Genomic DNA, 25201 nt, shown 5'->3' with positions numbered 1-25201 from the left:
CTGGACATAAACCCTTCGTACTTGTTTTGACAACTTACTTCATCCCAGAGGATTGAGGGGGATCAAGGAGAGGGAGGGGCGGGAACCTGGCCAGACCTGGAGGCCAGGAAGAGGAGTGAGGGAGGGCCAGAGGTCCCGGCAGGGGCAGGAACGGTGGAGCGCCGGCAGAGAAGCAGCTTGGGGGGGGGGGTCCTGCGGTACACAGGGCCGTGTGTTGTGGGAGCTGTTGTGTGGGTGATTTGGGCCATCCCTGGACTTTTATTTTTTTAATTGGGGATTGAACCCAGGGACATTCTACCTCTGATTCACACCCAGCCCTCTTTATTTTTTTATTTTTATTAATCTTTATTTTATTTATTAATTTTCTTGCGGTACTAGGGATGGAACCCAGGGGCATTCTACCTCCAAGCTATACCCCCAGCCCTATTTTTTTTTTTTTTTTTTGGGTCTGAGGGTGGAACCCAGAGGCATTTGACCTCTGAGCTACACTCCCTGCCCTATTTTTTATTCTTTATTTTGAAACAGGGTCTCACTAAGTTGAGGAGGGCCTCACTAAGTAGCTGAGGCTGTCCGTGAACCGGGATCCTCCAGTCTCAGCCTCCCGAATGCTGGGATTATAAGCATGCGCCACTATGCCCAGCTTCCAGCCCTATTTATTATTTGTGTGTGTGTGTGTGTGTGTGTGTGTGTGTGTGTGTGTGTGTGGTGGTACTGGGGTTCCTGGAAACCCTTTTACCTCCGGGCTACACTCCCAGACCTATTTTATATATTTTATTTAGAAACAGGGTCTTTTAAGCCAGCACGGCTGACTTCGAACCTCTGTGATCCCCCTGTCTCTGCCTCCCAAGTACGGGGATTACAAGCCGTGCGCCACCACGCCCAGCTTTCATTCTTTATTTTGAAACGTGGTCTCACTGAGTTCCAAAGGGGCTAAGTAGTAGCTGAGGCTGTCCTTGAACCTCGATCCTCCCGTCTCAGCCTCCCGAATGCTGGGGTTACTAGCGTGCGCCACCACTCCTGGTTTATTATTTTTATTTTGAAACAGGGGTCTTACTAAATTGCTGAGGCTGACCTCGAACCTGTGACCCTCCTGTCTGTCCTGGGATTACAGGTGTGCACCCTTCACCCGGCATCCCTAGGCTCCTGTGTTTGCCAGGGGACAGCTCTGGGGCTGGGGGGCATGGCTGCAGGGGTCTCGAGTCTGAGCAGGACCCTGGCTTACAGCTGTGGGAGGACCTGTCTTTCTGCCCCAGGGTATTGGTGGGCGTAGTGGCAGTGTTTCTGGTGGTGTGGGGTGTGACACTGTCCTGGAATCTCGTCATACCAGCGTGTCTCAGCAGGTTGCCTTTTAGGGGGATGGGGGTGACCCGCTAGGTCTCGGTGTCCTGGGGCAGGGACACGTCTCGGGGTGTTGCAGTTTCTGGGGTGGCGCTAGGTGTGGGTGCCCGGGGGGCACCACTCCTGTGTCCTAGGTATAGAGTGTGCCTGTGGACCCATCTTGGACTGTGAGGAGCCAGGCGCAGTGGCACATACCTGTAATCCCAGTACTTGGGGGGCTGAGGCAGGAGGATCAGGTTTGAGGCCAGCCTCAGCCACTTGGACGGGAATGGTGTGCCTGGGTGCCTCTTTGGGACTCTCAGCAGCCTGAGGGCCCAGGTGAGGCCGTTCCTCCCAGTGCTGGGGGGCGCGGTGGGGTCCCTCCAGGGGCTGCATTTAAGGGGCGCAGTGGGGTGCCTCCAGGGGCTGCATTCAGGGTGCTGAGGTGTGGTTGGTGTTATGCTCAGGAGCGGTGGGTGTTCTCTGGTGCTGGGTAGGAGGTCCACTGAGTTCGGGGAGGGATGGGGCAACCCGGCTTGGTCTCAGGGAGTGAGACTGCATACATGCGCCCCAGAGGCGCCCTACTCAGCACACAGGCTGTGTGTCTGCAGCTCAGGTGCGTGTGTCTTTGTGTCTTGGGTGCCCACGGTGCTCCGCTGACCCTCGGGCAGGGCGCCTTCGCTGGCCTGGTGGCCAGGCCTCCTGGCTCCCTGGGCCCTTTAGCCACCTCCCCTGTCCTGGGCTGTGACTCCTGCAGCCCCAGCCTGGGCTTAAGCCCCTGTATAAATAGTGGGCGGTTCCTGGCCAGGCTGGGCCTGACCCAAGCCTGTTCACTTGGGGTGCTAACCCCCACCACCCATTCCAGACACCCACAGAAACTCTGGCAGCCAGGGGGCTCTTGCTGCCCCCACCCCGTGCAGAACAGCCCAACCCACCCCAAGCCCCAAATCCCCAGTGCGGACGGACGGCACCACCCCCTGTAGCCAGCCCAGCCCGCCCCGGGCGACGCTCATATTTTCCAGTGTTTAGATTTTATCCTCTTATTAATGAGGCAGGCAAGAGGCCCGAGCCTGGGGGAAGGGGCTGCCCCCGCGCTGACGGAAGAAGGGGTCCCAGGGGACTGGGCCAGCGCCCCGGGAGCCTCCCTCCTCCCTGGGGGACAGCCAGGGTCCCAAGAAGCCCCTGCTCATTGCTGGGAGCGCGGAGCGGGGTCTCGGCCACTCCGGTCCCTGCACCCCCCTCCGCGCAGGCAGCGTGGGGTGGAGCAGCCCCCACAGGGTGGCGGGGAAGCCGGAGCCGCCCCAGGAAGAGGGAGGGAGGGCGCAGCCCGCAGAGATCAGCTGGCTGTGTCGTGGGCAGCCCGGCTGAGTGGCCGGCCATGGGTGCCGGCGTCCTGGGCAGCACTGGGTAAGAGCTGGGTCTGGCGGGCGAGGTGGGCCCGAGGCAGCGGGGCTTGGCGCTTTGCTGCTGCTCCCGGCCGTCTGTCTGTTCCTGTGGGCCTTCATGTCTGTCCATCCTTCCTCTGATCTGACCCGGGGGAGTTCAGTACTGGTCTCCTGGGGATGGAGGAATGGGGCGTCCAGGGAGGGGCGGAGGTGGTCGGGGTAGGCCGGTGAGAGCAGCGGAGCTAGGAGTTGGGGTGTGGGCCAGAGTCGGTGCTTGGGGATCAGAGGTGGGTGCAGGAGGGTCCAGGATCCCCGCCTCCGTGGTAGTGGAGAGGAGCTGGGGATGTTGAGGATGGGAACGGGGTGAAGGGGCCAGGGGGCAGCGGGGGCAGGAGCGAGTTGGGGGCCAGGCATGGTGGTGCACACCTGTCACCCCAGTACTTGGAGACCAAGGCAGAAGGATCGCAGGTTCAAGGCCAGCCTCAGCAAGACCCTGACTCAAGATAAAGAAAGGCCTGGGGTGTAGCCCAGAGGTAGAAAGTTCCTGGGTTCAAGTCTCGGCAATGAGAGGGAAGGAAGGAGAAAGGAGGAAGGGAAGGAAGGAGCCGGGAAGTATCTGCGCCGCCCTGCCTGTGCTGTGGTGTAAAATGGGAGGTGGGAAAGTCGGGAGGCACAGGCCTGGAATTCCAGTAGTACTTGGAGGCTGAGGCGGGAGGATCACAGGTTCCCCACCAGCCTCAACGACGCAGACCCTCGGCCACTCAGGCCCTATTTCTAAATAAGTGCTGGGGGGTGTGGCTCAGAGACAGAACGCTCCGGGGTCCAATCCCCAGCGCCCCAAAAGGAAAAGGTGGCTCCTTGGGGCCCGGAGGTGGCGGGCCTGGCGGGGCGGGGGGTCGAGGGCCGGTGTGCAAGCTCGGGGGCCCACGTCCCGCGCCTCTCCTCCACGCAGCCCTCCCGGCACCTGACATGAGCCCCTGCGCGGCCGCCAACCTGAGCCTGGCCGGCGAGGCGACCCCGTGCGCGGCGGCCGGGGGCCCCAACGCGTCGGCGGCGGCGGCGGCGCCCTCGGGCGGGTCCCCGGCGCTGCCCATCCTCTCCATGACGCTGGGCGCCGCGTCCAACGTGCTGGCGCTGGCGCTGCTGGCGCGGGCCGCGGGCCGCCGCCGCCGCCGCCGCCGCCCGGCCGCCACCTTCCTGCTGTTCGTGGCCAGCCTGCTGGCCGTCGACCTGGCCGGCCACGTGATCCCGGGCGCGCTGGTGCTGCGGCTGTACGCGGCGGGGCGCGGCGCGGGCGGCGCCTGCGGCTTCCTGGGCGGCTGCATGGTGTTCTTCGGGCTGTGCCCGCTGCTGCTGGGCTGCGGCATGGCGGCCGAGCGCTGCGTGGGGCTCACGCGGCCGCTGCTGCACGCGGCGCGCGTGTCGGGGGCCGGCGCGCGCCGGGCCCTGGGCGTGCTGGGCGCGCTGGCCCTGGCCGTGGCGCTGCTGCCGCTGGCGCGCGTGGGCCGCTACGAGCTGCAGTACCCGGGCACCTGGTGCTTCATCCACCTGGGGCCGCCGCGCGGCTGGCGCCAGGCGCTGCTCGCCGGCCTCTTCGCCGGCCTCGGCCTGGCCGCGCTGCTCGCCGCGCTCGTGTGCAACGCGCTCAGCGGCCTGGCCCTGCTGCGCGCACGCAGGCGCCGCCGGCCCTCCCCGGCCCCGGGCCCCGCCGGCCGCCGCCGCTGGGGGGCGCGCTCGGCCTCCGCCTCGTCCGCCTCGTCCGCCTCGTCGGCCTCCCCGTCCCTCCGCGGCTCCCGCGGCGCCCACGACGTGGAGATGGTGGGACAGCTCGTGGGCATCATGGCGGTGTCCTGCATCTGCTGGAGCCCGCTCCTGGTGAGGGGCGCGACTCCCCCGCGACCCTTCGTCTCTGCCCTCGGGGTCCCGGGACCCTCTCCCAGCCGGGGCTCCACCCGGCAGCTCGGCCTCGCTTCTCGGCCTCCTTTCTCGCCGCCGACTCTCCTCGGGTCTCTGCGGTCTACCCCGAGCCTCCCCGCCAGCTTCGGGCTCCAACCCTGAGCAGCCCCAGCCCCGCGCTCTCCCCCGCGGGCCCCGTGCTGCCCAAGGCTGGCCTTCCAGGCTCTTCCCCGCGGACAGCCATTTACGGCCAGGCGTGGTGGCGCGCTCCTGTGATTCCAGTACTCAGGAGGCCGAAATGGGAGGATCTCGGGTTCAAGGACAGCCTCATAGGACTCTCAGCAACCCGAGACCCAGTTTGGAAACAAAAAATAAGGGCTGCGTGTGTAGTTCATGGGTAGAAGGCCCCTGGGTTCAATCCCCAGTGCCCCCACTACACGCAAAGGTGTGTGTGTGTGTGTGTGTGTGTGTGTGTGTGTGTGTGTGAGACTGGGGATTGAGCCCAGGGACATTCTATCTTCGAGCTACGCCCCCACCCTATTCTTATTTGGCAACGTCTCAGTAGGATGATAAGAGTCTCACTACCTGCTGAGGCTGTCCTTGAACCTTCAAGTCTCCTGTCTCAGCCTCCCGAGTACTGGTGTTGCAGGCGTGTGCCACCGTGGCCGGCTAAGGACGACCAGTTCCTCCCCCAGCCCCCAGCCCCCCGCCCCGCCCCGCCGGGCCTCCTTGGGGCACCAGTGCTCACGAGCGTGTCCCGCAGGTGCTGGTGGTGCTGGCCGTGGGGGGCTGGAGCCCCAGCTCCCTGCAGCGGCTGCTCTTTCTGGCTGTGCGCCTCGCCTCCTGGAACCAGATCTTGGACCCCTGGGTGTACATCCTGCTGCGCCGGGCCGTGCTGCGCCAGGTACTCCGCCTCCTGCACCCGCGGGCCGGCGCGAAGGGCGGATCCGCGGAGCTGGGCCTCTCCCGGAGCGCCTGGGAGGCCAGCTCTCTGCGCAGCTCCCGGCACAGTGGCCTCAGCCGCTTTTGAGAGGGGCCACCCTTTCCCCCGGGGCCACAGCGGGGGGCCCCCGGCGACCTCAGGGACGAGCGCGGCGCAGTTCCGAGGACGGCCACGAGAGGGCGCAGACACCCAGCGCTCCGTGCGGGCCAAGGAGTTTGAGGATGCTGCCCGCCCCGCGGTGGCCAGGACCGACCCTCGCCACCATTCTGTGCACTATGACCCCGAGATGCCCCCCACACAGTCCCAAGACCCCACACCCAAGCCACGCCCCACGGCGGCCCCGAATCCTCGCTGTCCCGATGCGAGCCTGGCGCCCCGTCCTGTCCAGGCTGGCTGATGCGCACCCCCCCCCCCCTCAAATGAACCCCACCCGCAGCACGACCACCGCCCTGGCCCCCGGTACTGGACGCAAGAAGAGACACGGACTGTGTGGGCGGGGTGACCCCCAAAAGGCCTTTTTAAAAACTGAGCGCCGGGGCGGGCAGGCTAGCAGCCCCCCGCCACGAAGTCGAAGTCCCGGAAGGCGGCCTGCTCGGAGGCGGACAGCGGCCGCGCGTCGCGGGGCGGGCTCAGCGTGGGCGCCTCCCCCGTGAACTCCTCGTCGAAGTTGCTGACGTCCGTGCGCCCCGAGATCGTGGGCACGAAGGGCGGGGGCAGGCGCCGCGCCAGCAGGGCGTCCCAGCCCAGGCTCTGCGGGCCAGACAGAAAAGGGGTGCGGGGCTGAGGCTTGGGGCTCCTGGGGTGCCGATGGTAAGTGGGGCCTGGAGTGAGGTGGGGAGGGGAGGGGCGGGGAGCGGCCCTGTTTGAGGGGTAGGTGAAGGCTGGGGGTGAAGCGGCGGGGTTGGGTGGGGAGTCAGTTGGCCCTGGAGGGGACAATGGCCGGGTCCTCGGGAGGGGCCGGGCCCCTGGGCGCTCACCCTGAAGAAGGGCTGTTTCTTGACATCTTCTGCGTCTCGCTCGCCGGACCCCAACCTCCTCTCCGGGTTCCTCCGCAGCAGCTGTGGGGGTGAGCCCTGCGTCAAGGGGTCTCCTGGCAGGCCAGAGCCCCCCAGGGCCCGCCCAGCCGGCCAGGTCCTCACCCTTCGCATGATGCCGATGGCCTCCGCGGACAGGAAGCGGGGGTAGCGAACCTCGTCGTTGACGATGCTGTCAAACACCTCCTCCTCGTCGTCCCCTGGAAACGGGGACTGGGGACGGGAGAGCCGGCGAATATGGGGGCGAATATGGGGCGAATGTGGGCTCAGGCCACACCTGGCCCGCCGAGCCCCTGCTCACCGCTTCCAGCCCAGAGGTACGTGTCCCATGGTGGCCCGCACCCAAGGGGGCGGCTCCGACCCACAGGGCCTCACCTGCCCACAGGGCCTCACCCACCCACCGGGCCTCATCTCGCCCACGGGGCCTCACCTTCCCAGGGGCCTCACCTCGCCCACCAGCATCTCGTAGAGCAGCACGCCCAGCCCCCACCAGTCCACTGCCCGCGTGTAGGACGTGTCCGTGAGGACCTCGGGGGCCAGGAACTCCGGGGTCCCGCAGAAAGTGCTGGTCCGGTCTCCGTACCCCATCCCTGGGGTGGCAAGGCCTCGTGAGCGCAGGGTGGGGGGGCGGCCGGCTGCCCCCGCCCTCGCGCTCCTCCAGCCCCATTCCACCCCTCACCCTCCTTGCAGAGGCCGAAGTCCGCGATCTTGACGTAGCCTTCAGTGTCCAGGAGCAGGTTGTCCAACTTCAGGTCCCTGCGGGGCCAGGGGATGTAAGGAGGGCGTGCGGGCCGAGGGGGGCCTGCTCCGTGCACAGAGCATGCACGCGCACGCACGCACACACCTGTAGACAATCTTGTGTTCGTGGAGAAATTGCAGCCCCAGAACCACACAGGCGGAGTAGAAGCTGTGGAGAGACGGGTGGTCACAGAAGCCCGGCCCGGGTCTCTGGCCTCTGAGTCCCCCATCCCGCCCCGGCCCCAGGAAAGGCCCGCCCCACCCCAAAGCAGAGCTGGGGCCCTGGCTCACACGGCCCGCGGCTCGGAGAACACGTCGCTGTGGATGTGCAGCATGAGGTCCCCGCCCGCCGAGTACTCCATCACGAAGCACACGTGTTCGGGGGTCTGGAAGCAGCCGAACAGGTTCACCAGGAAGGGGTGCCCCGCGCTGGTCACCGCCGCCAAGATCCGCTTCTCACACATGAGGCTGGGGGCGGGGCAGAGGTCAGAGCCCCAGACCCACACCCGCGGTCCCCAGTCCAGAGGTGTAGGCTCTGGACACGTGGCTCCACCTCGAGAGCCTCGGCAGCAGGCTGAAAGGGCACCAGGATCGTCCGCCGTCAGTGATAACCCAGGACTTTCCTTTGGGGCGCTGCCAGGGGTGGCAAGAGGCCCACGGCGAGTGGAGCTCCCCACCTCTCTGGCCAGGGACGGGTCAGCCAAGTCAGTGGGGCCGGATGCCAGGATCTCCACAGGAATTACTAAGGAGCAAGGGCGGAAGTGGGCGAGGATGCTGCAGCTGTCGGAGTGGGGCAGTGTCTCTGCCCAGGAGAGGACCGCAAGCAAAGCACGGGCAGAGGACCCCAGAACTGAGAAACCTCGTCTGAGCGCCTGGATACAGCCATGCCTGAAGGCAGAACACCCCTGGACCTTTCTGATCCAGACCAATAAATCCCCTCATTTGTTACAAGTCTTTCTGAGTTGGGTTCCTGATTCTTCAAGGGTTGCTGGGAAGGGTCAGGAGACCCAGTGGCTCTGTGGAGTGCAGGACTGAGCACTGTACAACACTTCAACTGGGTCCTCTCATTTGTTCCACCCTTATGGTTCTGCACTATGGGAATTACCACTTCCCTCTGATAGGTCGGGAGGCCAGGGTTCTCAAAGGAGAAGCGACTTCCCGGCATCTTAAGCACAGATGGCAGAGATGGGATTTGAACCCAGGGTCCTGCCCCCCAGTAAGTACGATGGCACCAGTAGGAGCACAGGCTTCAGAGCCTGAGTTCCTAGGTTCAAATGGCCCTGCTCCTTGGCTGTAGGACTCCGGGCAAATTGCTCGACCTTGCTGTACTGTCAGCAGAATGGACCAATAACACTGTCTACATACTGGAGACCAAATGGTGTGTGTATTTATTATTTATTTTGTGTGGTGTCGGGGGTAGAACCCAAGGGTATTCTACCTCTGAACTTCACCCCCAGCCAATTTTTTAATTCTTTATTTTTAAACAGGGTCTCACTAAGTTGCAGAGGGCCTCACAAGTTGCTGAGGCTGGCCTCAAACCTGTGATCTTCCTGTCTCAGCCTCCCAAGTACTGGGATTACAAGCATGTACCACAACGCCCAGCCAGCCCTTATTCATGTATGTATTTATTTATCTACTTTTGAAATAGGACCTCTCATAGCTAGGCATGGTGGCTCATGCTTGAAATCACATTACTTGGGAGGTTAAGACAGGAAGATTGCGGGTTAGTGGCGAGCCTCACTGCAACACAGTGGCCCTCTGCAACATAGTGAGACCTTGTTTAAAAATAAAGAATAAAAATAGGAGCCCAGCATGGTGGCACAAGCTTGTAATCCCAGCATTGGGGAGGCTAAGACAGGAGGATCACGGTTCGAGGACCTGCCTCAGCTACTTAGTGAGGCCCTTTGCAACTAGTGAGACCCTGTTTCAAAAATAAAGAATAAAGCCGGGCGTGGTGGTGCACGCTTGTAATCCCCGCACTTGGGAGGCTGAGACAGGAGGATCGCGCAGGTTTGAAGCCAGTCTCAGTTACTTAGTGAGGCTCTCAGCAACTTAGTGAGACCCTGTTTCCAAATAAAATATAAAATAGGTCTGGGAGTGTAGCCCGGATGTAGAAAGCCTCTGGGTTCTACACCCAGTACCACCAAAAAATAAAAATAAAAAATAAAAAATAGGGCCAGGTGTGGTGGCGCACGCTTGTAATCCCCACGCTTGGGAGGGTGAGACAGGAGATCGCACAGGTTCGAAGCCAGCCTCAGCTACTTAGTGAGGCTCTCAGCAACTTAGTGAGACCCTGTTTCTAATAAAATATAAAATAGGTCTGGGAGTATAGCCCGGAGGTAAAAAGCCTCTGGGTTCCACACCCTGTGCCACCAAAAATAGATAAATAAATAAAAATAAAATAAAATAAAAAATAGGACTGGGGGTGTTGCTTGGAGGTAGAATGCCCCTGGGTTCCATCCTGGTACTGCAAAAAAAAAAAAAAAAAAAAAAAAAGAATAAAAATAGACTGGGGGTGTAGCTTGGTGGTAGAGGCCCTTGGGTCCTACCCCCAGTACCACACACACAAAAAAAAAAAAAAAAGAAAAAAGAAAAAAGAAAGAACGAGGATCTCAGTTGCTGGGGGTGTCGCCGAGTGGCTGCGGCTGGCCTTGAGCCTGCAGCGCTCTCTCTCGGTCTCCGCAGCACTGGGACTAGAGGGCGCCCACGCCGCCTAGGTGAGCGTGTCTGCACAGAGGCGATACCTGCAGTGACCCTGCGAGTCACCCACTAGAGCGCTGGGGCTGCTCTGTCCCTCCTTTCCCAACAAGAAGACGGAGGCCCAGGCTCCTCACCTCTCCACCTCGTCTCGGGCCACGATGTCCCCTTTCTTCAGAGCCTTGATGGCAAAGAGCTCCCCGCTGGACCGGAATTCAGAGAGCAGCACCTGGAGCCCGCGGGAGAGGAAGCTCTGTGGCCGGCCGGCGGCGCGCTCTGGCCCAGCGCCCCGGCCCGGACCTCACCTTCCCAAAATGGCCCCGGCCCAGCACCGCCAGGAACTTGAAGTCCTCCAGGGCCAGGGGTGACTTCCTCAGAGGGCTGTGGGGAGAGGGCACCGGTGGGTTCGGGGACAGCAGGGAAGGGCGGGGCGGGGGCGGGGTGTCACCTGCACAGGGTGGGGCCTGGGGTCTCGGGGGTCTCTGAAGGCATCTCAGGAGTGGTAGTTTCCTTGGTCAAGGAGCCCTGTGGTAGGCAGAGGAGGTCAGGGTGAGGGGAATCCGAGAGGCCACAGCCACGAAACCTCCAGGGTCTCACTAAACTTCTGAGGCTGGCCTCTAACCTATAATCCTCCTGTCTTGGCCTCGTAAATACTGGGATTACAGGTGTACACCACACATCCCGCTCCTGCCCAGTGTGCGTGCACATATATATGTACTTTAAAATTATATAAATTATATGTAATTTTATAATTATATATTTCTGTATAATTATATATAATTACTTAAAATTACATATAATTTTACATATATGCTATGTGTGTATGTATATGCCTATATATCACAGTTCTCAGGCTTCCTGGTCAAGTGCTCTGCTACTGAACGACACCCCCAGCCTCTTTAATTTTTTTCTATTTCTGTGGCACTAGGGACTGAACTTGGGGGGGGGTTCTACCTCCAATCCTCACCCTGAGCCCTTTTTATTTTTACATTTTGGAACAGGGTCTCGCTAGGTGGCCAGGCTGGCCTCCACCTGTGATCCTCCTGTCTCAGCCTCCCAAGTCTACCTGGGACGACAGGTGATCTCCTGTGCCCCCGCTGTGTGCCCCAGGGATGTTCCTGTCTGTCTCTGCTGGTGAGTGGCCCCTGAGCTGGCGGGACAGAGGAGCGGGCTGCTCACCAGGCTGGACGGGCTGGACAGAGGCCCGGGCAGGCTCTTCTGGGGCGAGCTGTCCGAGTCGGCCCCTAGGTTCAGCTTCTCCACCGAGATGTCGCTGCAGGAGGGGAGCAGGGCGTGTGGGTGGCCCAGCGCCCTGGGGGAGCCACAGGGCCAGCCGGGACCAGGTCCTCCCTTCTTACCCTGCGGACCGGTGCTCGGGGCCCGGAGAAGCCCCGGGGCTGAAGGTGCCAGTGGCCGTGGTGCTGGGAATGAGCCTCCTAAGCAGCCTGACCCACGTGGCCACGTCGATGTTCATCTGCCTGGCGCGCTGAAACGCCTTCCCTGGGCAGCAACAGGCAGGCGTCACCCCCGCGGCGTGCGCGGACCCCTGGCCTCTCCCGGGCCCAGCCCACCCCTCACCTTGCTGCTTGGAGAAGACCTTCTTCTGTCGCCGGAGCCGAGGGATCCTCTCGATGACAGGGTTGTGAAAGGTGACCTGGGGAGGGCGCAGGAGGTGACGACCCCCCGCTCTCGGCGGCGGCTTGGTGAGTACCCCAAGCATTCTGTGGGTTCTGACCACTGTGGCCTCACATTTGGTCCCAGCAAGCCACGCAATACCAGCAGGAGGGACCAAGGCGACCCCCGCTGGGCTCCCGAGATGCCACTGGGCAAAGGCGGCAGGCAGGAGACCAGCCTCAGCGAGGGCAGGGCAAGGGTCTGGCCCAGCAAGACTGGGGTGTAAGTTCAGCAAACAGCTCCCCCATCATCTCTGTGGTCCCAGGACACCAGTGCTGGGCTACAGTCTACATCTTCAAGGTCCGCAGAGACCCAGGTGGCTACCAGCCCACGGAGCTCCGGAACGTGGTGGAGCCTTGAGGCAGCCTCGGGAGGGAGGGTGTCCGTTGGGATCTGCTTTTTTTTTTCCGGGTTTGGGGATGGAACCCAGGGGCATTCTACCTCCGAGCTACACCCCAGACCGATTTTATTCTTATTAGGAAACAGGATCTCACTAGGTTGAAGAGTCTCACTACTTGCTAAGGCTGTCCTCTAACCTCCTCCTGTCTCAGCCTCCTCAGTACTAGGATTATATGCCTTATAATCGGTCCCCACGCCCTGCTCTGTTTTTTATTCTTTATTTTGAAACAGGGTCTCACTAAGTTGCAGAGGGCCTCACTAAGTAGCTGAAGCTGGCCATGAACCTGTGATCCTTCTATCTCAGCCTCCCATGTACAGGGATAACAAGCCTGTACCACCATGCCCAGCTTTATTATTTATTTATCTTTATTTTATATTTTTTGCTGAACTGGGGACTGAACCCAGGGACATTCTACTTCTGAGCTATACTCCCAGCCCCATTTTTATTCTTTATTTTGAAATGGTCTCATTAAGTTCCAGAGGGCCTCACTAAATAGCTGAGGCTGGCTTGGAACCTGCGCGATCCTCCTGTCTCTGCCTCCCAAGCTGGGATTACAAGCGTGCGCCACCACGCCCGTCTTCTGGTTCTTTTTATGTTAATTACCAGAGGTATTTTGTCACAGTGATAGGAAGCTAACATACCTGGGAACGTGCTAGAATGTTCCCCTGTAGGCCCCCATCTTGGACCACTGAATCAGAAGCACAAGGGATAGTACCCCATGTCTGTACTTCAAAAGCCCCCTGGATGAGGCTGGGTCACCCACGTGGGGAAGCCATGGTTTAGTTTCGTTGCTTCCAACTCCAACACAACTTCTAGCAGGTTCTGAAGTCCAGAACGACAGTTTCTGATTTGGTGACCCCATGTGTCTATTTAAATTTAAATTAGTTAAAACTTAAGTAAAATTAGCAAGGTGCAGTGGCACACCCCTATAAGCCCAGTACTTGGGAGGCTGAGACAGGAAGATCGCAGGTTTGAGGACAGCCTCAGCAAATAATGACACTCTAATCAATCTAGCAAGAACCTGTTTCAGGCCAGGCGTGGTGGCACACGCTTATAATCCCAGCCTTTGGGAGGCTGAGACAGGAGGATTGTGGTTCACAGATAGCCCCGGCTACTTAGTGAGGCCCTTTGCAACTCAGTGAGACCCTGTTTCAAAATAAAGAATAAAAATGTGGGCTGGGGGTATAGCTCAGAGGTAGAATGCCCCTAGGTTCTGTCCCCAGTACCTAAAAAAAAAAAAAAAAAAAAAAAAAAAAGAATCTGTTTCAAAATAAAAATAAACTGGTCATGGTGGTACATGCTTGTAATCCCAGTACTTGGGAGGCTGAGACAGGAGGATCACAGGTTCAGAGCCAGACTCAGCAACATAGCAAGGCTCTCAGAAACCTAGTGAGACCCTGTTTCCAAATAAACAAATAATAAATTGGGTTGGGGGTTTAGCTTGGAGGTATAATGCCTCTAGGTTCAATCCCCAATACCAAAAAAGAAAATAAGAAACTTAAATAAAATTAAAACTTTGGTTTTCCAGTCACAACAGCCATATTTCAGATAGAGAACATTCCATAAACAATAGAATTCCACTATCGTGGGCTTGGGGACAAGAGAAGCTCAGAAAGTTCCGTGGGCTGGAGCTTTCGCAGAGGCCTAAGAGCAGAACCGCCGCGTGTGATGGTGCAAGCCTGCTGCAGCCCGAGTACTTGGGAAGCCGACGCGGGAGGGTCACAAGTTTGAGGCCAGCCTCAGCAATTTAGCAAGGCCCTCCGCAACTTACTGAAACCCTGTTTCAAAATAAAAAAAATGAAAAGGGCTGGAGGTGTAGCTCAGAGGTATAATACCCCTGGATTCAATCCTCAGTGCCATTAAAGAAAAAAAAGGTGGGGGGAGACCCTTGGCTGAATTCCCAGCACCAGAAAGAAAAAATATTTCAGAGAACCTGCATATCTACATCTCTTCTTATCTCCACATCCTCCAGTGGAAATTCTCACATGATCCCATAATCAAGGACAACGGAAAGAAAGGCTCGCTTCAAAGAATGGGCTGAGAAATTGTCCTTCCAAAATGGTTTTTCTCAGCCGGGCGTGGTGGCACACGCTTGTAATCCCCGCGCTTGGGAGGCTGAGACAGGATTGCGCAGGTTCGAAGCCAGCCTCAGCTACTTAGTGAGGCTCTCAGCAACTTGGTGAGACCCTGTTTCCAAATAAAATATAAAAAAGGTCTGGGAGTATAGCCCAGAGGTAGAAAGCCTCTGGGTTCCACCCCCAGTACCACCAAAAAATAAAATAAATAAATAAAAATTAAAATAAAACAACAAAATGGCGTGCGCCCCCCCCCCCCTTTCTCTCTCTTTTTCTTGCAATACAGGGATGGAACCCAGGGGCTCTTTACTCCTGGGCTACACTCCGGACCTATTTTATATTTTATATGGAAACAGGGTCTCACTCAGTTGCTGAGAGCCTCACTAAATGGCTGAGGTCGGCTTTGGGTCTGCGCGATCCTCCTGTCTCAGCCTCCCAAGTACTGAGATTACAAACGTGCACCACCACGCCCAGCCCCAAATGGTATTTCTCTTAAAAAACCATCCCACAGCAAGTGGAGGGGGCCGCCAGCATTAGCGCCTGCATCTGGGAGGCCTGGGCACCGTCCTCAGCCGTGGGACCAAGGCAGCCAGCCCCCAGTGGACGAGGAGCGGCACCAAGGGGCCAGGGGCCAAGGTGTCCTGCCAGCTTCTGTTTTGCTCTTTTTTCCTTCTTGGCACTGAGGATTGAATCCAGGGGCATTATACCTCTGAGCCGGATCCTATTTCATAAATAAGTAAACAGGACTGGGAGTGAAGGTCTCAGTAGATCGCCTGGGTTCAATCCCCAGGACCCCCCAGTAGAGAACGATGGGGGTGCTCAGTGGTTAGCGGTTGCCTAGCCCAGAGACTTAGCTGACATGTCTCTCCCCCTTCTAGAAGCCTGGGAGCAAGGAGACCGGAAGCCTTCGCTGGGGTCAGGGCGGGCGCACCTCGGCCACCAGGCGGCCCTGGGGCTCCATGTCCAGCTGAACTTCGTGCCTCTCGTTGTCCAAGAAATCCTCCAGCTTCAGGAATTTGAGGGCGCACAGGCCCCGCTGGTCCCGCCAGAAAACAGCCAGCTCCAGCTCCCGTGCCTAGAGGAGGAGGAACAGAACCATCACCTGGGGAGCCGGGCAGACCTCCTCCAGCCCCGCCGCCCGCAGACACGGCTCACCCTCTCCAGCTCCAGGGTGAAGCTCTGGTCCCAAGAGTTAGGGCCACACGGCTTCCAGGACGTCTGTCCCACCACGGTGTTATCCAGCTTGAGCACCGTGCTGACCTCACCTGGAAGGGACGGGCAGTCAGGAAATGGTGGGCAGGCTCTAGGTTGCCTCAGAGAAATCCCTCCAAGCCGGGCGTGGTGGCGCACGCTTGTAATCCCCGCGCTTGGGAGGCTGAGACAGGAGGATTGCACAGGTTCGAAGCCAGCCTCAGCTACTTAGTGAGGCTCTCAGCAACTTAGTGAGACCCTGTTTCCAAGTAAAGTATAAAATAGGTCTGGGAGTATAGCCCAGGGGTAGAAAGCCTCTGGGTTCCACCCCTAGTACCACAAAAAAAAAAAAGAAAGAAAGAAAGAAAGAAAGAAAGAAATCCCCCAGCCAGGCCCGGAGTACACACCTGTCATTCCAGTAGTTGGGAGGCTGAGACAGGAGGATCACAGGCTCGCAGCCTCGGATACTTAGTAAGGCCCTCCACAACTTAGTGAGACCCTTCAATAATTCAAATTAAGAATAAAAATTGGGCTGGAGGTGTAGCTAAGTAAGATGTAGAATGCCCCTGGGATCAATCCCTGGTACAGCAACAACAAAAAATTAAGTTTTGCCTTCGATGTTGATGTCTCTTATCTAGTTGATTTTTTTTTCATATAGTGTGAAGTAGGGATCCAAACTCACTTTTAGCCGGGCGTGGTGGCGCACGCTTGTCATCCCCGCGCTTGGGAGGCGGAGACAGGAGGATCACGCAGGTTCGAAGCCAGCCGCGCTGGCTTAAGAGACCCTGTTTCCAAATAAAAATATAAAATAGGTCTGGGAGTGCAGGCCGGATGTAGAAGGGCTTCCAGGAACCCCAGTACCACCAAAAAACAAAACAAACTCACTTTTATTCTATATAGAAGTCCCAGCAATGAGCTCTGTATTTACCCGAGCAAAATGCACGCAGGTGTGACATTTCAGGAGATGCAGATATATACTGCTGGCCCCCAACTGGAAGCATCTCACTGTCCATTAAAAGGAGAATTAATCTACAGCTTCCGCATCCTCACTAAGCAGCTGAGGCTGTGGCCAGGACTCAGCATCCCAAGTACTGGGATTATGAGCATGCACCAGCTAAAATTTTTATTTTGAAACAAAGTGTCACTAAGTTGCTGAGAGCCTTGCGAAATTGCTGGGGCTGTCCTCAAACTTGCCCTCCTCCTGTCTCAGCCTCCCAAGGGCTGGGATGACAGGCGTGGACCACCCGGCCCGGCTGCCCAGCCTTTGCTTTGTTTTTGTGACTGGTGTATTTCATTGCGCTTGTCTTCCTCGAGGGTCATCCATGCTGGGGCACGTGACAGGATTTCCTTCCTTTTTAAGGCTGAATCATACTCCATTGTGCGGCTAGAACACATTTTGCTTATCCATTCATCCATCAACGGATCCTTGGATGCCTTCCACATTTTGGCTATTGTGAGTAATGCGGTTATAAACATGGGTGCACAAGTATCTTCTTACGATCTTACTTTCGGTTCTTTTGTATATAAACCCAGGAGGGTCAAATGCTAATTTCTTTGTTTATTTTATTTTCTAACTTATTTTGTGGTAGTGGGGACTGAAACTTGGAGTTACACCCTCGGACCTATTTTATTTTTTTGGTACTGGGGATTGAATTCAGGGGCATACTCCTTCTGAGGTACACCCCCAGCCCTATACCTCTGAGGTACACCCCCAGCCCTATTTTATTTTTATTTTTGAAACAGGTTCTCACTAGGTTGATGACAGTCTCATTACTTGCTGAGGCTGTCCTCAAATTTGCGATGCTCCTGTCTCATCCTCCCTAGTACTGGGATTACAAGTGTGTGCCATCACACCTGGCTTTCTATGATTCATTATTGTCATTGTTAGTGCTATCATGTGGTCCTGGGGATTGAACCCAAGGACATTCTACATCCATCTACACCCCCAGCCCTTTATAGTTTGAAACAAGGTATCAATAGGCTGCTGAGCCTCTCTGCTGTCCCTACTTTCCATTGCTACTAACCACAAAACTTCAAACTTCTCCATAGCCTTGCCAACAATTGTTATCTTCTGTTTTTCTTTCTTATTTAGGTACTGAGGACTGAACCCAGGAGAATTCTATCTCCAAGTCATACTCCTTTTTTTTTTTAATTTGGAAACAGGGTCTCTTAAGCCAGCGCGGCTGGCTCCTGCAAGATCCCCCTGTCTCCGCCTCCCAAGCGCGGGGATTACAAGCGTGCGCCACCACGCCTGGCACTCCCTTTTTTATTTTATTTTATTTTATTTTTGAGGTGCTGGGGATGGAACCCAGGGGCTTTCTACCTCTGAGCTACACCCCCTGCCCTATTTTTATTCTTTATTTTGAGTCAGGGTCTCACTGAGTTGCAAAGGGCCTCACTAAGTAGCTGAGGCTGTCCGCAAACCGTGATCCTCCGGTCTCAGCCTCTCAAATGCTGGGATTACAAGCGTGTGCCACCACGCCTGGCTTTGTTATGCTGTTTTTTGTTTTTATTTTTATATTTTTGTGGTACTGGGAATGGAACCAGGGGCATTCTACCTCCAAGCTACACTCCCAGCCCTATTTTTATTCTTTATTTTGAAACAGGGTCTAACTAAGTTGCAGAGGGCCTCACTAAGTAGCTGAGGCTACTTAGTGTCCTCAAGGACACTTGAACCACGACCTTCCTGTCTCAGCCTCCCAAATGCTGGGATTATAAGTGTGCACCACCACGCCTGGCTTCCGATTTTATCCTGTCTCAGCTTCCCAAGTGCTGGGATTACAAGCGTGTGCCACCACACCCGCCTTCCAATTTTATTTTTTTATTTTAACTTTGGTACTAGGGGTTGAACCCAGTGACATTCTACCTCCAAGCTACACCCACAGCCTGATTTTGCTTCATATTTGGAAACAGGGTCTCACCAGGTTGTGAAAAGCCTCGCTAAGCTGCTGAGGCTGACTTTGAACCTGGGATCCTCCTGCCTTAGCCTCCCAAACATTTTATTTTTTATTTTGAAACAGTCTCACTAAGTTGTGGATGGCCTTGTTAAGCTGCCGAGGCTGGCCTTGAACCTGCCATCCTCCTGTCTCGTTCTGTTGTGTCCTGGGATGACAGGTGCTGGGTTTGGGTGGTACGAATGGGGGCGCCACTCACTGGTGCTCTCAGCCTCTGTCTTGAGGCTGCTCCGGCCGCTGAGGCTTCCGCTTCGGCTGTAAAGGCCCCGGGCTGGGCGGCTCAGGAAGGGGGTGCGGCTGTCAGGAGTCCCAGGTGCTGCCGGGGTGGGCAAGGGGTTCCAAGGTATGGTCTCTGGGAGGTCCTTGCAGCCCACCACGCGCACTTCCAGGGTGCCTGTGGGGAGGGCAGGACAACCTAGGTCACCAAGTTGCAGGAGCAGGCTGAGGGCAGGGCCTGCAGATGAGGTGGGGACCCCACAAGCTGCCATCAGGCAAGGACAGCCAGGGTGTGGGCAGGGTCCCAGGCCAGGATGAGGGAATGAGGAACAGGGCTTCTAGAAGGGCTTTGGGTGCCGGGGAGGAGGAGAAGACAGAGTGGGGCAGAGTCCAGGGGTCCAGGCAAGGAGGGATGGGAGAAGACTCCGGGGTCTGGGTGCAACCTGGTGGGCCTCTGCAGGACCCTGGAGGCTTGAGATGGACGGGGTAAGGGCCCAAGGCCCGGGGCAAAGGGGTTTAGTTGTCTTGCTTTTGTGCTGGGGAGTGAGCGTAGGGACGCTCTGCCCTCCACGGTACACCCCCTGTCCCCATTGTCTTTTATTTATTTTTTTTTTTATTTTTGTTTTTTGTGGTATTGGGGATTGAACCCAGGGGCATTCTACCACTGACATCCCCAGTCCTATTTTTTATTCTTTATTTTGAAACAGGGTCTCACTAAGTTCCAGAGGGCCTCACTAAGTTGTTAAGGCTGACTTTGAAACTGCGATCCTCCTCCTCAGCCTCCCGAGTACTGATTACAAGCCTGCGCCACCATCCCTGGCCCTATTTTTTTTTTTTTAAAACAGGGTCTTGCTAGGTTGCTAAATCTCACTACTGGCTGAGGCTGTCCTCGAACTGCGATCTATCTGCCTCAGCCTCCCAAGTACTGGGATTACAGGCTGCACCGCCACGCCCGGCTACGGCTGAGTGTTCTGAAAGTGATGATCTAAGGAACGCTAGCTAAAGAAAAAAGATGGTGCCAGGTGGGGAGGCGTGGGGATGGAGACAGAGGTCTACAATTCAAAAGCAACGTGGGAGGGAAGCGGAGTTGCATGGAAAACGAGGTCCGGGATGAGAAGCTGCGGTGCAGGAGGCGGGGCGGCGGGCCTGGCCTGGAGAGCCAGGCCTGCGGGCTCGGGGCGGGCGCCCACCTGTGAGCGGCGCGGGCTTGCACAGCGTGCTGTAGTGCATGGCGGGGAAGGGCCCGGCCAGGAGCGCGCTGAAGGCAGCGGAGGAGGCGACCGCCAGCTCCTCGCGCAGCAGCCGCCCCTTGGGGTGGTCGGCGGGCAGCTCCCCGAGCCTCCGCTCCAGCGCCTCTCGAAGCAGCCCCAGCTTCTGGTTAGACTCTGTCAACTTCTCCTGGGCCTGCAGCCAGAGGGAGTGGGCTGTGAGCAGGGCGGTGGGCCCCAAGGACAGACCAAGGGCCCCACCTTTGGCTCTGCTCCCTAATGGCCTAAACTTCAAACCAGCCGGGTTCCTAGCCCTGAGCTCACCATCCCTGGTACGCGTCCCGCCCTCAGCCGCCGCCGGCCTGGCTAGGGCCCGCCCCCTCAACGAGGCTCAACTAAGGCCCTGCGGCCGGCGGGCCGAGGCCACGCCCCTTCCCGAAGCCCCGCCCCGCGCGGCGGCCCCATTCCTGGCGGATCCCCGGAGGCCTTACCCCTTGCTGAAGCCCCACCCCTTGCTAAGGAATTGCCTCACTGGAGCTATGCCCACTCGAGAGGGTCCGCCCCGAACACCAGCCCATCTGGGCGAGGCCCTGCCCTTCTTTGAGGTCCTACCCCCCGCAGGCGCCCCACTCCTGGCCGAGGCCCCGCATTCACCGAAACCCCATTCCTTGCTGAGGCCCCACCCCCTTTTATTTTGAGGTACTGGGGATTGAACCCAAGTGCATTCTACCTGCCAGCTATACCTCCAGTCCTATTTTTTATTCTTTCTTTTCTTTTTCTTTTTTCTCTTTCTTTCTTTCTTTCTTTCTTTCTTTCTTTCTTTCTTTTTTTTTTTACAGTGCTGGGGATGGAACCCAGGGGCATTCTACGTCCAAGCTACATCCCTATCCCTATTTTTTATTCTTTATTTTGAAACAGGGTCTCACTGAGTTGCAAAGGGCCTAAGTAGTAGCTGAGGTTGTCTGAGAACTCGGATCCTCCTGTCTCAGCCTCCCAAAAGCTAGGGTTACAAGCATGTGCCACCACGCCAGGCTTATTCTTTATTTTCATACAAGGTCTCACTAAATTGCAGAGCCTAAGTAGCTGAGGCTGGCCTTGCACCTGTGATCCTCCTATCTCAGCCTCCCAACTACTGGGATTGCAAGCGTGTACCACCATGCCCAGCTGGCCTCACCCCTTTCTAAGAAATTGTCCCATTAAGGCCCTGCCCATAACACTAGCCCCACTCCCCCATGACCCACCCTCTCCCGGAGTCCCTGCTCTTCACTGGGACTCCATTCCTTGCAGAGGGCCTGCCCTCAGCGAAGCCCCACCCCTTACTGGGGTCCCAACCCTTGCTCAGAAATTGCCCAACTAGCCACTCAGAGGTAGAAGGCCCCTAGATTCTATTCACAGTACCACCAAGAAAAAAAAAAAGAAGAAGAAGAAGAAAGAAAGAAAGAAAGAGCCAGGTTTGATGGCAAACACTTGTACTTGGAAGGCTGAAAGCAGAGGATCGCAGGTTCAAGGCCAGCCTCAGCTATTCAGCGAGACACGCCCCAATTTAGTGAGACCCTGTTACAAAGTAAAGAATTAAAAAAAAAAAATGGCTGGGGGTGTAGCTCCGAGGTAGAACTCCCTGAGTTCAATCCCTAGAACAGCCAAAAAAAAAAAAAAGAAAGAAAGAAAAGAGAGAAAGAAAGAAAGAAAGAAAGAAAGAAAGAAAGAAAGAAAGAAAGAAAGAAAGAGAGAAATTGCCCAGCTGAGGCCAACCCCCTCGGTGAGGCTCTACCCCTTGGCAGTGACGGGGCTGAAACGCCACGCCTCACTGTGGCTAGCCGGGCGAAGACCCCGCCCCTCCGGAGCCCCGCCCCCTCACCTCGCTGACCGCCTTGCGGTCCGGGGCCTTGGCCGCACTGAGCAGGCGCAGCACGTTCTTGGCGCCCTCCGCCACCGCGTGCTCCACTCGGAAGTGATGTCTCAGCTCTTCGATGCGCAGCTCCACGGCTCCCAGGTCTGGACCCCCTGCGACATGGGCCGTGGGACGGCGAGGATGGCCTGTCGCCCCAACCAAACTGGTCCCCGACAAGCAGCCGCGTGCGGGTCAGCGCCGGCCACACACCACCGAGACGCACCCTGGGTCACCGGGGCAGTTTCAGTGCCGACCAGACGCGGCCACTCTGTCCAGCGTGCTTCCAGCGTGCTTACTCACAGGGAGGACGCAGTCACACAGGTATAATCCTTGTAGGAAACGGACCTACTGCTACCCACTCCGGGCTTAGCACGGGCATGCCGACACCACAGGGGCACATTACTGTCTAGAGGATGTCACTGAGGGCCTGTCAGCCACGGGGACAGGGGTGTGAATCATACTGTCCACTGAACAGTGACATCTTCAACCCGGCAGGGACACCCATGGACACTGGGACAGCCACAGGGACAGTGTAAGAGAATGAAGGCTTGTGCCCACCATCACATGCATGTATGGAGATCAGGCCTGGTGTGCAGGCCTGCAGTCCCAGTACTTGGGAGTCTGAGACGGAGGATCGCAGCTTCAAGACCAGCCTCAGCAACTTAACAAGACTCAGCAACCTCGTAATACCATGTTTCAAAATAAACAGACAACAAAATAGAAACGACAAGGGGTGTAGCTCAGAGGTAGAATGTCTCTGGGTTCAATTTCCTTTACCATGAATAAATAAATAGATAAAAATAAAGCCAGGTGGGTGTGGCTTTATTTTTAAGGATGATTTCAGGTTCGAGGCCAGCCTCAGCAACTTAGTGAGACCCTATTTATTTTTTGTGGTATTGGGGATTGAACCAGAGGCATTCTTCCTCTGAGCTATACCCCCAGCCCTATATTTTTCTTTTATTTATTTATTTATTTTATTTATTTATTTATTTTTGATGGTACTGGGGTTCCCGGAAGCCCTTCTACCTCCGGGCTACACTCCCAGACCTATTTTTACATTTTTATTTGGAAACAGGGTCTCCTAAGCCAGCCCATGCGGCTGACTTTGAATCTGCGCGATCCTCCTGTCTCTGCCTCCCAAGCACGGGGATTACAAGCGTGCGCCACCACACCCGGCTTATTCTTTATTTTTGAAACAAGGTCTCACTGAGTTGAGGAGGACCTCACTAAATAGCGGAGGGTGGCTGCAAACCTGTGATCCTCCTATCTCAGCCTCCCAAGTACTGGGATTACAAGAATGCATCACCACTCCTGGAGAGACCCTATTTCAAAATGGAAAATAAAAAAGGGCCGGGCATGGCGACACATGCTTGTGATCCTAGCATTTGGGAGGCTGAGACTGGAGGATCTGGGTTCATTGGTCAGTCTCAGCTACTTAGTAAGGCCCGCTGTAACTCAGTGAGACCCTGTTTCCAAATAAAGAATAAAAAAGTAAGGCTGGGAGTGCAGCTTGAAGGTAGAATGCCCCTGGGTTCCATCCCCAGTACCGCAAAAATAAATAAATAAACATATATACATATATAGGGCTGGGGGTATTGCTCAGAGGTAGAACACCTCTGGTATCTATCTCCCAGTACCAAAAAAGAAAAAAAAAATATATATTAATTCAAATTGAGGTTCCTAACACATTCATTCTTATGTATACACACACACACACACACACACACACACACACACACCACTGGAGACACATGCAGCTCTCTATACTTGGGGCCAATGTGACAGGACCGCCACCTACTTCAGGGTCCACACACTATTTCCCCAAAGAGCCATTTCTGTCTTTGTGGCCCACACAGGCTGTGTCACCAATATCAGCTGGGCTGATGAGGTATAAAAGTAGTCATGAGGTAATAAACATGACTGTGTGCCAACAAACATTTCTTTATTTACTTACTTATTTATTGTACTGAGGATGGAACCCAGGGACATTCTGTCTCTGAGCTACACCCCAGCCTTTTTTACTTTGAAACAGGGTTTTGCTAACTTGCTCAGGCTGGCCTTGAACCTGTGATCCTCCTGTCTCAACCTTCCAAATACTGGGATTTCAGATGTATGCCACTACACCCAGCAATAAAAAGGCATCAGGTAGAGTTGGCCTGGGGATGAGTGCTGACCACCACCCGCGCCAGTCCAGTCACACACCGCGGCACCCTGCCTCCCTGCAGGGATGCTTCATGGGGCCAGAGGCTGAACCGTGCGGCTGGAACGCTGGTGCCGTCTAGGGTGAGGACTTACCCTGAGCCTCGTCGGCGGCCGCTTGGCTCTCCAGCTGGCCGGCCTGCAGTGCCCGGCGGAGCTGCATGCGGATGATGTCGATCTTGGTCTTACTGTCCTGCAGCATCTGCTGGGCCGTCAGCAGCAGCTTCCGGTCCTGAAGGCAGGGATGGGCCGTGAGAGCAAGGCTGGGCAGCCTGGGTCTGTCCCTCCCGTCAGGCCCTGGGTGTCAGTGTGGCCGTGTGTGGGCACCATGGCGCGCGCTCCTGCAGGGCACTGAGTGATGGGGCCCGTGGGGTTTAAATCCTGCCTCTGCCACCTACCAGTTGTGTGAGCTCAGACATGCTACCAAACCTCCCTGAGCCTCAGGTCTCTCATCCACAGAGTACTAAGATCACCAACTTGCAGGACTGAGGACCAGAGGAGCTGATCTACGTGTGGGGCTCAGAGCCCAGCCTGGCACGGCAGGTGCTGAATCTGCATTAGCCATGGGAATTACATGCATGTGGATAGGCGGTCCCTCCCTAAAGCCACAGCCAGAAGGCTACATGCTGTATTCATTGGATATTTGGGGGGAAGAGTTACCTGTCGGGTATTCTACCTGAGCTATACCCCAGCCCTCTTCATTTTTCTTTCCTTTCTTTCTTTTTTTTGCGGTATTGAGGATGGAACCCAGGGTCATTCTATCTCTGAGCTACACCCCCAGCCCTACTTTTTATTCTTTATTTTGTTTTTGGTTTTTTAAAATTTATTTATTTTACTGGTGGTACTGGGGTTCCTGGAAACCTTTCTACCTCTGGGCTACACTCCCAGACCTATTTTATATTTTTATTTGGAAACAGGGTCTCTTAAGCCAGAGAGGCTGGCTTTGAACCTGCGCGATCCTCCTGTCTCCGCCTCCCAAGCGCGGGGATTACAAGCGTGCGCCACCACGCCTGGCGGCATTCTTTATTTTAAAACAGGGTCTCGCTGAGTTGCAAAGGGCCTCACTAAGTAGTAGCTGAGGCTGGTCTCAAACCTGCGAGATCCTGTCATCTCAGACTCCTTGGGAGAAACAGGCGTGTGCCACCGTGCCTGGCTGCTCTCCTTACTTCTTCACCATGAGGTCCTCACCAGAAGCAGCTGCCAGTCCCATGCCTGGCCTCCAGGACTGTGAGCTAAAGTGACCTCTTTTTTATGTAAACCACCTAGGGCTTGCCTGTAATTCCAGTGACTCAAAAGACTGAGACATGCCGGGTGTGGTGGCGCACCATTGGAATCCCAGCATTCAGGAGGCTGAGACAGAAGGATCGTGGTTCATGGACAGCC

The 25201-nt window shown here is 56.6% G+C and overlaps 2 protein-coding genes across 4 annotated transcripts in view; one reads left to right on the top strand and one right to left on the bottom strand.

Moving 5' to 3' along the window:
• Positions 1–3671: 3671 nt before the first annotated feature.
• Positions 3672–5628, top strand: PTGER1 (prostaglandin E receptor 1; the record flags this gene model as incomplete). Its single annotated transcript, XM_080714935.1, has 2 exons — positions 3672–4577; positions 5362–5628. 2 exons carry the CDS (start codon positions 3672–3674, stop codon positions 5626–5628), a joined length of 1173 nt encoding a protein of 390 aa, XP_080571061.1.
• Positions 5629–6087: 459 nt separating this feature from the next.
• Positions 6088–25201, bottom strand: part of PKN1 (protein kinase N1) — a gene marked incomplete at both ends in the record, with an annotated part of 30872 nt that continues 11758 nt past the window's right edge. For all 3 annotated transcript variants that reach the window (XM_080714933.1, XM_080714932.1, XM_080714934.1), the window contains 19 exons: positions 6088–6291; positions 6519–6599; positions 6681–6788; positions 7023–7165; positions 7255–7331; positions 7420–7482; positions 7605–7781; positions 10148–10239; positions 10316–10391; positions 10459–10535; positions 11190–11283; positions 11369–11510; positions 11589–11664; positions 15091–15234; positions 15315–15424; positions 18504–18698; positions 19711–19924; positions 21587–21732; positions 23915–24050. In XM_080714933.1, coding sequence (XP_080571059.1) covers positions 6088–6291; positions 6519–6599; positions 6681–6788; positions 7023–7165; positions 7255–7331; positions 7420–7482; positions 7605–7781; positions 10148–10239; positions 10316–10391; positions 10459–10535; positions 11190–11283; positions 11369–11510; positions 11589–11664; positions 15091–15234; positions 15315–15424; positions 18504–18698; positions 19711–19924; positions 21587–21732; positions 23915–24050 — 2355 coding nt within the window. The remainder of the gene's footprint in view (positions 6292–6518; positions 6600–6680; positions 6789–7022; positions 7166–7254; positions 7332–7419; positions 7483–7604; positions 7782–10147; positions 10240–10315; positions 10392–10458; positions 10536–11189; positions 11284–11368; positions 11511–11588; positions 11665–15090; positions 15235–15314; positions 15425–18503; positions 18699–19710; positions 19925–21586; positions 21733–23914; positions 24051–25201) is intronic.

This window comes from Muscardinus avellanarius (genome assembly GCF_963383645.1).
Source record: "Muscardinus avellanarius genome assembly, chromosome: 18".
Classification (NCBI taxonomy): Eukaryota; Metazoa; Chordata; class Mammalia; order Rodentia; family Gliridae; genus Muscardinus; species Muscardinus avellanarius.
Note: the sequence above shows the minus strand (reverse complement) of the source record. Positions and strands in the feature narration are given on the sequence as shown.